The sequence below is a fragment of the Astatotilapia calliptera genome, chromosome 13 (assembly GCF_964374335.1).
Source record: "Astatotilapia calliptera chromosome 13, fAstCal68.1, whole genome shotgun sequence".
Taxonomy (NCBI): domain Eukaryota; kingdom Metazoa; phylum Chordata; class Actinopteri; order Cichliformes; family Cichlidae; genus Astatotilapia; species Astatotilapia calliptera.
Window position 1 is genome coordinate 23,208,714 of NC_137434.1, and position 10,980 is coordinate 23,219,693.

Sequence of the window (10,980 nt, forward strand, 5' to 3'; positions counted from 1 at the left end):
AAAAGTAATACTGCAGTTATTTAGATTACACCTTTCGCTGATGTACTGGGATTTTATTGCTGTATAACTGCTGTGGAAGTAAAACATAAAAACATAAAACATGCATGATTTCCCACTAAAATGAAGGATTAATTAAAAAAAACAGCACAAAATGAAAGTATTAAAGCAACAGTACCACGTGTTCAGTATGTGAGTATTTAAACTTTCTGTTATGGATGTACTGAGTTTACCTGTATTACGTCAATGAAAAATTAACTGGGGGCTGGAGGTGAAAGCCGCATCATTACATAATATCTTCAAATGATCATGTATTTGGGTGTAACATATTCTTCTTTAGGAGTGTTACATAGCTATAGTTGTCAAATCAATGTAACTTAACTGAAAACAAAATAACTGCATGAAAGTTAAAGAACTTTTCACCCGTCTTATGTGTATTTTTTTCTCATTCACATCTCTACTGCCATATCACTAGCTCGCAAATAAGTGGCTATTTCATTACTGAAATGTTAAAATGGAAAAGGTCATCTGCGGAGCATGTGGCCAGCCCAGCAGCATCTAAACAGGGGTTAAAAAGGCACTACGTGGCCAAAGTGTTGAGTAGCCTCGACTGTGTGCATGCTGTCTGTGGTATCCACATCTCTCACATTAGTAAGCTTTGAGAGCGACCTGTCAGCCACAGTAATTACAGCTTGTCAGCTCCTGTGACACCGGGCTAAAGGGCCATCTCCGCAACTCCTATCTGCATCTCAGAGACTGAGCGCTTAATCAGCCTAGACAGGCAAATCCAAAACAGTCAGATTTTTTTTTATGTAATTCTGTACATATTTTTTTTAAGTACCAATCTGGTTATACTGTTAGTTCTATACAGGACAATTTGAGATCTACACATGCAGATTAATGAAGATTCTTCAGGGGTTAGGTGCTGGGAGATAAGAGTGCTGTGAGAGTAGGGGGTTGCTTTGCTTTAAAAATTGTTCAGCTGTTTAAAAAATTAAATAGGAAAACGTATAAGGCAAGGTGAGCATCATATGTAGCGCTTGGGGCAATGCATTCGATATGCAGCCATTATATTTATTTCTCTGTTTCTCTGTCTCCAAATCAGCCTATCCACCTGGAAGAGTGAACACGAGGCCTCCTCCAGCGCTGTGTCATATTGCTGCACATCTGTAACACGGAGGACCAGGCGCCTGAGCGGTTAAACCGCTGCTGGAAAGGGCGCCATGAGAAAATGCGCATTAAATACGTTGTTGACGGTATGAAGAAAGGGATTGTGTAAGTAATGACATTACTTAAAAACCTTCTTTTCCCTTTATAACAGATATGGAAATCAAACTGTTTTCTGTCACTTTTACCAGCAGGTGATAAAGTGCCAACAACCGTGAGAATATAGTTTGGGCCACTTTATCACCTGCTGGCTGCTGGTGGATGTAGATTTGGCAAAACAAAGTGTACATTATCGTGTGCAAACATATTTGACTTTACTTTTCTGTTTATTTTATCTTACAGTCTGTCAGATAACCACTTCTCAAAGCTAGAGGGTACAAATGCAAATTTTCCTTCGCAAACGAAGAATCAAAAGTTGGATTTTGGTTTTAGTCCTTCCTAAAATTTGGTGTTCCCACCTGTTTTTTTCCTTCTTTCTCTCTCTCTTTTTTAAATAATGACTGGCGATGAGGGAGAGACTAGACGAGTCTAATTGATTTTTAAGTGGTGTCTCTGTGGTCTAGAAGAGCAAGAGGGGAGTCCACTTCAGGGAGCTGCCAAACTCCTCTAGTTTGTACCTGAATTGAGGGGCAGTGATGTGTTGCTGATGCGGCTCAACAAGCCTCACTAGGGGCCAGACGAGGGGTGGACAGAGGGGCCAGAGCCCGATCTGTCCTCGGTGCTCTCGTGGGGATGGAGGGTGATTATAAATGAACTTACTTCTGCAGGGGCAATAAGCTGACATGTCAAGCCTCATTCACCAAACAATAGAAGACATATGGTTTGTAATACGTGCACGCAAACACAAACACCCTCTTACGCCTATGTCTTGTCTCAGAACACACTTCTAATGACTGTTTTTTTTCTTTATCGATTAAACACATTTTAAGTAAATATATAGCCTACGTATAATTTTACGTTGTAGTCCAATATGTGTTCATCTACATGGAGAAAAGCCCTTTTGCACAAATTTAAATATATAATGAAAACATTTGGATTCCTAACGCCATATTCCATGAAGAGGAGACGTACCCACTCACAAACATGTACACACGCAAATACACACTGCATGCATGCATCATAGAACCGGGCCTGCAGAGAAAAAGCAACACTCCCTGAGTGAGCGGAAGAAAAGGAGGTGGGGGAGAGGGAGGCCGGCTTGCAGCTCCACTCTTCCAGGGTCTCACACACAAGATCCGGGCGCACGGCTCCATTGAGAACGAGGAGGCTTTTGCATGGAGGTTCATTAGAAGTAACGAGTTGACACAAGGTAAATCTTAATGTTGAGGCGCCTTTCTCTACCGGCCCGGGGAGGAGCCCTCATTAACTGTCGCTAACAACCCGTGTAAATACACTGATTGGACAGCTCCGATACAAGCTCCCAGCCCTGCCAGGAAGTCCCCCTAATGAGACCACACAATAAAAACAATAAAAGAAAGGAGGGAGAGAGAGAGAGAGATGTTAAAACTTTTGTAAAAGCTTTACTATTAAAGTTGGAGCCACGTTTACAGATCAGTCACATTTGCGGTGAAAAAATGTTTTAAATTCAATCATGGCGTTTTTCTGTTTCTTTAAGTTTAAATTTAGACACTATTGTGCGTCGTGCATGTATCTGCAAACGTAAACAGAGGTTTTGCCTATTGCTTACGTGATCACAAGTTGTTATTGAGTGGCTGTTTTAAGATATTGCAACCGACTTAATTGTTTTGGCGCTTGAGTTCACTATGGAATGAACCAAATCGTAACAGCGTCACATATGCAGGTCTAATATATATTTTTAATGCTTTTAAAAAATAGAATGCAGTTGTTAAAGCTGCTGACTATATGCTTAAATCGTATTTTTGCACTGCAAAAAATATCCAATTTGTTTTCATTTCGTAAAAATTTCCTCATATGCGGTAAAAAAAAAAAAAAAAGAAGATATATTCCAGTGGCACAAATTTTATGCATAGCATTTTTTTTAAAGAAAGCGGTATAATATTTCTAAAGAAAGCGGAGTTCTGCATTTCTTGTACTAACTTAAAATTTTTACGAGAAACTTTAAACAGAGGCAGACAAAGTTATATCAGATTGAGATGTCTCCTTCTACATCCTTCTCCCAAATGTATGATAGAGCCATTCATTTTCCCCAAAATAACCCCGTATTTTTAAAACTTAGTGCTACATTAAATGACACCTTTAGACTGATACTTTTTACAGTGTGGGGAGAAAGCAGCGACTCCGTACCCTGGACTAGCCAGCAAAGGGATGGAGGCGATTGTGCGCCCGTCCCGACAGCATCACACATCTGCTCTGCAAAGACAGATCTCCCCGATTCTCGGTGAGAGAAAAGTCAGATAACACCAAATGTAACTTTTCTGATCTAAAGGATAGATTAGCCTCATATCAAGGTCTGTTAAGGTTTTTTTTATGCTTAATTCCATATTTTTGTTTAAATAAATGAATTGTCCGCAAAAATAATGACTCGACAACGTCGCAGACGGAACTTACAGACGTTGCAGCTCGATTTCCATCCTACTTTTGGACAAACTGACCAGTGAAATAACCGTGAAGCGGTGCCATCTCCAACGACAGCTTCCAAGCTCAAATGGTGACCGCTCGTTGACTGGAGCCAGCTTACAGCCCTGCAGGAGACAAGAACGAGCAAGGTGGGGGGGAAAGGTAATTCCTAATATTCTGAGAGAAAAACACAAGCGTTGAGTTTCCACGTGATTAAAATAAAATTGCATTTCTCTGTTGGCAGGATAATAATAAATGCATCCTCTGACGCGTGCGAAAATAAATTCAGCAGAAACTAGACTGCCTTGTTCTAAGAAAAAAGCAAAGGAGAAAACCTTTTTTTTTTGTACGTACCAGTCATTTCTCCAATGTGTCTGTGTAATGTTGAGATGAATCCAGGATGGAGCAGTAGGCACATGTGCCTCTCCTGTGTTTGCCAGGAGGGGTGTGCTGCCTTTTCTGGGAAGCTTCTGCCAAACCGGGGTCAACGAGGGAGCAAAAAATAAAACAAGACCCTTTCTTTCGTGCCTTCTCTTTCCCTCTTACCTTTTACAGTCAACACCTTTTCTTTCTTTCTCTCATCCGGTCCCCTTCTCCCTCTCTCACTCCCAAACGTGACGTAACATCAGCTTTGTTTATTTGCTCCCCTTATTGGAACAGACAGAAAAAGAAAAATAACTACTTAATGGAGATTAACGAGCACTTTTAGACGCAATATGTTCCGATAAGACTAACATATCGTGGTCAATGAACAGTATTACCCTATTATATTAAGAACTTTTAAAAAAAACACAGTAGTAACTTGTTTTATTTATACAAAACTTTTCTACACAAAGTTTGACATTCCATTTAACGCTCTGCCAAAAGGAATGGGAAGCGAGATCCGGCTGCTTAACAGACACGGACGCCTGTTCCTGCTTGACCAGCATATTTCCAGTTTTTAGCATGCAAAATGCTGTTTGTGTTGTCTTGTTTGGAGGTTTAGGCTGTAAGTAAACGGAGAAGACGCTAAATGCTCAATGTGCATTCAGAGCTCTCGTCCCCCGCTGCTAGGAACATTCAGCAAGCTCTCGGATAAACACACAATTACGGCAGGTGAATAAACTTGTTTGGGAGGTGTTAATTACATGCTTAACGTAAACAAAAGCCATGTAAAAGAATGTGAATTACCAGTGGCTTTTCTCCTTCAATCCCCATTCAGGTTTTACATTTCACCTCTAGTCTTTTCTAAGAGTGATTTCCGAATTGCCTGCGAGGGCTACTCCCAAACAAGGCTCCTCCAAAACATAATGCTACATAATACCTGCAGCCTTGGGTTGAATGGTGATCAGCTAAATTGGTACACCAGGAACCCGGTCAGGTAGGAGGCTTTGCATATTTGGAGAAATGCTGCTAAGCCCACACTCTCAACTTCATGTTGGGGTCGTGCATGTGTGTATATGTGTGTGAGAAAGAAAGAGAAAGAGGAGGGGGTATAGGCTAGGAGGTTAGTTTTAACACCAGCATGAAAATACCAGCCTTTACTTCCAGTCCACAGAGCTTTCCAACGGGACCAATTCAAGTGCCACTTGGAATTAGTCCTCCTGAGGTTCGTATAGGACAGCAGTGGGCAGGTTTGATCCCATACTCTACCCTGCCCCCACACGCACAAACACGCGCGCAAACTCCAGAAGTAACACACGAACCAAACGCCTGACCCTGCTGCAAGATCATCACAACGCCCACTCTGCATCACATACACCTCCAGACACAGACACTCCGCAGCCCACTCCTGCACGCACATGTTCGCACGAGTTAAAGCACTGCTTTACCTAAAACGCGTTTTAGTGCGCCAGTGTTGGCTAATTGCTCGGCGGCAATCACGTTGTTTAAGCGCGTCAGGTAAGGTTTGTGGTGGACATAAACAGGCAGCACTGACTATACATGCACACTGAGGTACTCACTGTCCCTCCAAGCTTGAAGTCGTTGGTCAGCCGGCAGAATGTGTAACTCGGAGTGGGGAAAGGGAACGTTTTGAATTCCTGAATGATTTTGTAGAAAGGCGGCTTAGGATCATTATGTCAGCTTTGCTGAGGGTGGATTAAGCGAAGTCCAGATTCTATGCCCTGCATACGGCTCTTTCACAATGTGAGCACTGTTCGTGTTAGACTGAATTCACACTATTTTAACACCCTATAAGCTCTGTCTAAATATGAAGCCGGTTTAGCCATAAACATGAAAATCACACCGCCGTGGCTACCACTACTACCACTAAAAGCCGAGTCCTATGACTGAATGTGGACATTGATCATGTCCTTGCCACTAGATCAAATAAATGAAATAGCTTTTATGTCCCCAAGAAGCTTTCATGTTGCCATTTGATTGTAATTCCAATACTAGCCTAATAGTTTTAATTAGAGGGCCGGGCCATAAAAAACGCGATAAACTGTTAAAAGGGCGATGCCACTGGCAAATTAGTTTTCCCACTACAATGCCGTGATCTTTGTTCAATCAACACAATGCTGCGCGTCGATATTAATTTGTAACAATAAATTCTGTTGGTTGGAGAGAAGGCAACGGGCAGGGGGCCAGGACTGCACCCAGCGTCCCAGAGGCAGGGCCGGGGACAGCAGGAGGGGGAGCGGCATCACTGCAGTATACCCCCGGACAAGTACCCACCCATCACAAAGTGACCACACAGAACAGCTAGGCCGAGTAAAGTCATGCGCGGATTATGTCATAAAATTACAAACATGCAGTTTTTTAGACCATCGACGGATCCAGGGCAAAAAACAAACAACAAACAGAAACAAAAGACAAAAACCCTCAAAGGCTTAAGGGACTACACCATATTTTTTTGTTTTTTCAAAAGAAAAAATAATGTAAAGCGATTACTTGTATCTATGAAAAGGAAAATGTAACCCAGAAGACTAACGCTTTCATTTCCGTCGCACAAAAATGAATGGAGTGATCAAAAGATTCTAAAAAGTAGCTACTACAGGAAAAACTATACAAAAACAATGTGCAAATTGACTCGCTTCTATTCAAAACGTGTATTCCCGAGTTGCAGTCATTGGTTGTCCATTTGTCACCCATTTAAAGCTCCCTCTGCCTCCCTCCCTCCCTTCCCGTCTCTGCTAAGCATCTCCAGTCTACATATCTTCTTTAGCTTTAACGAGCCTCGTTAAGATCGCAATAATATTCCACCCTCTAATTGCTCATTCCATTCAGCAGATAGGCGAGCATTGGCTTGTGCCTGATGCGCGCGATGCGGTGGGAGGGTTGCTGTGGAGATCGGAGACTCTGATAACCCCCCGTGCATGCTGCACAAGTGGTGAAAGCCTCGCGCTACGTACTGGCTAATGATTGGCACGCTTGACAGTGATTGGCAGGGCTGCCATGACAACGCTACAACGACACCAAGAAGACCAATAGAAAAGGGAAACAAAATGTTTCAATGCTACACTCAACGGCGGATTTAGGGGGGAGATATTATGAGGCTGGTGTCATTAGGCGATAGCCATTGAATCATTCAATCTTTTTTACTTGCCGTATTTTTCGGTTTTTCCCTTTTTCTCGATAATTTTCTTTCTCTCTCAGGTCATTTCCATGGTTTTCAGATCCCCTTTAGAGCTTTATCCCTCCCATTTCTTCCTGCCAAACTTCGCTGATCGCCCTCTGCTCCTGGCGAACAGCGCTCCCACCACCAGGTCTCCAGAAGACTTGTCCATGTTTCAACTACCGACCCTCAACTTTTCCCCGGAGCAGGTGGCAAGCGTCTGTGAGACGCTGGAAGAGACCGGGGACATCGAACGGCTGGGCCGCTTCCTCTGGTCCTTGCCTGTGGCTCCGGGAGCGTGCGAGGCGATCAACAAGCATGAGTCCATCCTGCGCGCTCGGGCCGTGGTGGCGTTCCACACGGGGAATTTCAGAGACCTCTACCACATCCTGGAGAACCACAAGTTCACCAAGGACTCTCATGGCAAACTGCAGGCCATGTGGCTGGAAGCTCACTACCAGGAGGCCGAGAAGCTCCGCGGTCGTCCCCTCGGACCTGTCGATAAGTACCGGGTACGGAAGAAGTTTCCGCTGCCTCGGACCATCTGGGACGGCGAGCAGAAGACGCACTGTTTCAAAGAGCGGACACGGAGCCTGTTGAGGGAGTGGTACCTTCAGGACCCATATCCAAATCCCAGCAAGAAAAGGGAATTGGCTCAAGCCACTGGACTCACTCCCACACAGGTCGGAAACTGGTTTAAAAACCGGAGGCAAAGAGACAGAGCTGCGGCTGCCAAAAACAGGTTAGTGACTTTTCTGTGTGCCGTCGAAACACGAGTATGCACACAAGTTTGTCTTTAATGCACATTCAAAAGAAAATGCGAGCTTTTTAAAGCCTTATATTGCGATTGGAGACTGTCTAGGAAAAAGATAAGTCTGGCTGTCAGGTGGAGGGATTGCGCTGCGGCGACATTTTGTTATCAAACCCGGATAAACGTCGAAAATATTCCTTTTGTAGATCTCCAGAGTTCTCCTAAGCATAAAAACTTCACTATTATTATTAAAAATTAGCTTTTAAACATTTTTTGCAGATTGATCATTTTTAATGTATTTTAAATTGAATGCAAATTGTATTTAAGAATGAAAAATACAATTAATCTAAAGTTTGGAATTTTAAAAAACTGACTAATAAAATAATACAAACACAAACTACATTTGTTGTCAATCTTGATAAGAGATAATTGAGCCGAGTTCTTTTTAAACAGAAACTCCTTGTTTATATTTTTACAAGAGGCGAAGCATTCTTGCAACATATGAAGATTATTGAATTTATATTTAGAAAAACCATCCGCTGCAGGATTTGTTTAATTTTACAACTATTTCGCTTGTAAAATTGTAAACAACCTAGTGAATTATTTCAATCAGCTGAAATAAAAACAGGACAGTGTTTAGTTTTTTTTTTAAATAATAATTATTCTAAAGTTAAATCGTCTTATCTTTACATTTAAACACATATTAAATTGTTAAATTTAGTAAATGTATTTATTTATTTATGTGTATTGGCCAATTTAAGTTCTTAATGCAAGCATTAAGCGTTTTAACATCAAATGTTGCTTAGTGTTGTTGAACTCAACGACTATCTCAAAGGATAATAACGATATTATTGATATCTGAGCATGCGTAGAGAAAAACATCTGAAGACATGGGCTGTATTCATAACATTAAGTGTGGTATCATTCCACTGAAATGCCATAATTGATTAGAAAATACTTTGGAGAGCACTAAGCCATATGAACAGTACTCTAATATTTTTGCTAAATGAATAGATATATTTCCAGGCTGACATTATCCCCACGCAATGGCGTTATTATCATGAGTGGATTGGAGATAAACATTTAGGATGATTGGAGTAACCTGGATCTCGACGTCACTCATTCATACACGTCCCCTACCATCAGACTAAAACACATCTGTGCCAAAGGCTCACGGCAGTTTGTCGTTGTGAGAATACCCATATTTTATTTCAAACAATGATATATAATTATTTTGGGGTTTTAGGCGTGCAAAGTCCTGTTGATGAGCATGAATACACGTGTGCAGAATGAAGAAATAATAATAAACGCTGAACAAACTCAGAGCAGTAACACAGATTTCCAAATGGAAAATGTCTTCAAAATGCCTATATCAAAGACAGCAAGTTGGATTTGAAGCTTCCCTGCACTGGCAACATGGATCAGTTATATTCCAAAGTGTTGACTAGGACGTTGATCTCTAAGAAAAAAAAAATTAAGTTAAAAAACAACAACAACAACAACACAGCCCTAGTACATTTCATCCAACATTTGGTAGTCTAAATAGTGATGTGTTTTGTCCCCTGAAAGCTGGCTATTTGATAAAAGCACGCATGCATGCCTGGGGCCGGCAGGGGGAAAGAAAGGCGAGTTTGAACCCCTATTTTGCAGGAGGAGGAGGGGAAGGGGGACATTCTCAGGTCTAATTGCCATTTCTCTCATTTTTTCTCTTTTCCCCCCCTCCTCGTTTCTTTTCTTCTCCAGGCTCCAACACCAAGCAATAGGACCAGCCGGTATGAGGTCCCTCTCAGAGGCCGGTCTAACCCCTCACAGCTCGGCAGAGTCGCCTTCAACCGCGGCAAGTCCCACCACCAGCGTTTCCAGTATGACAGAGAGAGTTGATACTGGGACGTCCATCCTGTCCGTCACATCCAGTGACTCGGAGTGCGATGTATGATACGGAGAAAAAAAACACAAAAACAAACAAAAAGAGAAATATTTACAGGGAAAATGGACCTGAGAGGAAGAAAAAAGACTATGAAATATCGCGGATGAAAAAAGGACCGATTGATATAAATATTAAAATAAAAAGAGTTAAAAGCACGTCGGGTTTTTTTTATTTTATTTTATTTTTATTAAAAAGCGCTTTCAAAGGACCCACGCCTCCCCCTCCTCTTCATCCCCCCACACCACCACCACCACCATACTACTAGACTACTTGCATGATGGGTTTTTTTTATTTTATTTTATTTTATTTTTGATTTTGTAATCAGGGAAATAATCCTGAATGCAAGATTTTCCATCAGGAACATCGATCAGAGGGAATAAAACAGATCGTCTTGGTGTTTTCGTCGCACCTTTTCCCATCTCCGGTTCTAGTCCAAGTGATGATGATGATATGACGGTGAAGCAGCCGCCATGCAGACAAGATGCAATCCTGTTTTTACTTTGTGTTCATCAGACAATCATTTTAAGTCGTAAGCACCTTTTTTTAATACACTTCTGTCACTGCCTGTGGGGTACATGGTCAAAAAATGTCGAACAGAACCGTTTATGACTGTATCAGAATTTTATTTTCGAAATTTTATATTGAATTATGTATATCTCAAATAATGCGATCATTCTCCCGGTCTGTAATATACGTGTAGAAATATGCTTGTACATAATTATTGCTCTCCCCCGTGTCATCCTCTTTTCTATCCCTTCCTCACTTTTCTTGACTTGGTGTTCCTACATAAAATATTTGTCAAAACTTAAAACTGAAGTGCTGTAGGCGTTTTTGTTGGTTTTCTTTGATTATGGGTGGGTTGTTAATGGCAAAAAAACTGAAACAGAAACAAAACCAAAAACATATATATACTCTTCCGTCCACCGGGGTCACTCTGAGCGCTTATTTGCATTTGCCAATGTCATTTCCCTTTCATCGCGTAGTTATTATGTGTCTTGTAGTTACGATTCTAAAGATCAAACGCATTATTCATTTTGCTATACCTCGTTGCATGTTGATGTC

General features: G+C 41.6%; 1 protein-coding gene and 1 long non-coding RNA gene across 2 annotated transcripts; one reads left to right on the forward strand and one right to left on the reverse strand.

The window, feature by feature from the left end:
• Window positions 1-1,471: 1,471 nt before the first annotated feature.
• Window positions 1,472-4,194, reverse strand: LOC145419558 (uncharacterized). The gene is made up of 3 exons (XR_013900850.1): window positions 4,057-4,194; window positions 3,694-3,827; window positions 1,472-2,606 (listed from the first exon to the last, which is right to left on the reverse strand). It is a non-coding gene; the product is annotated as an uncharacterized LOC145419558 (long non-coding RNA).
• Window positions 4,195-6,867: 2,673 nt separating this feature from the next.
• six3a (SIX homeobox 3a) lies at window positions 6,868-10,729 on the forward strand. The gene is made up of 2 exons (XM_026190522.2): window positions 6,868-7,982; window positions 9,735-10,729. The coding sequence occupies exons 1-2, from the start codon at window positions 7,291-7,293 to the stop codon at window positions 9,925-9,927; spliced, it is 885 nt and encodes a 294-aa protein (XP_026046307.1). The 5' UTR covers window positions 6,868-7,290; the 3' UTR covers window positions 9,928-10,729.
• Window positions 10,730-10,980: the final 251 nt, after the last annotated feature.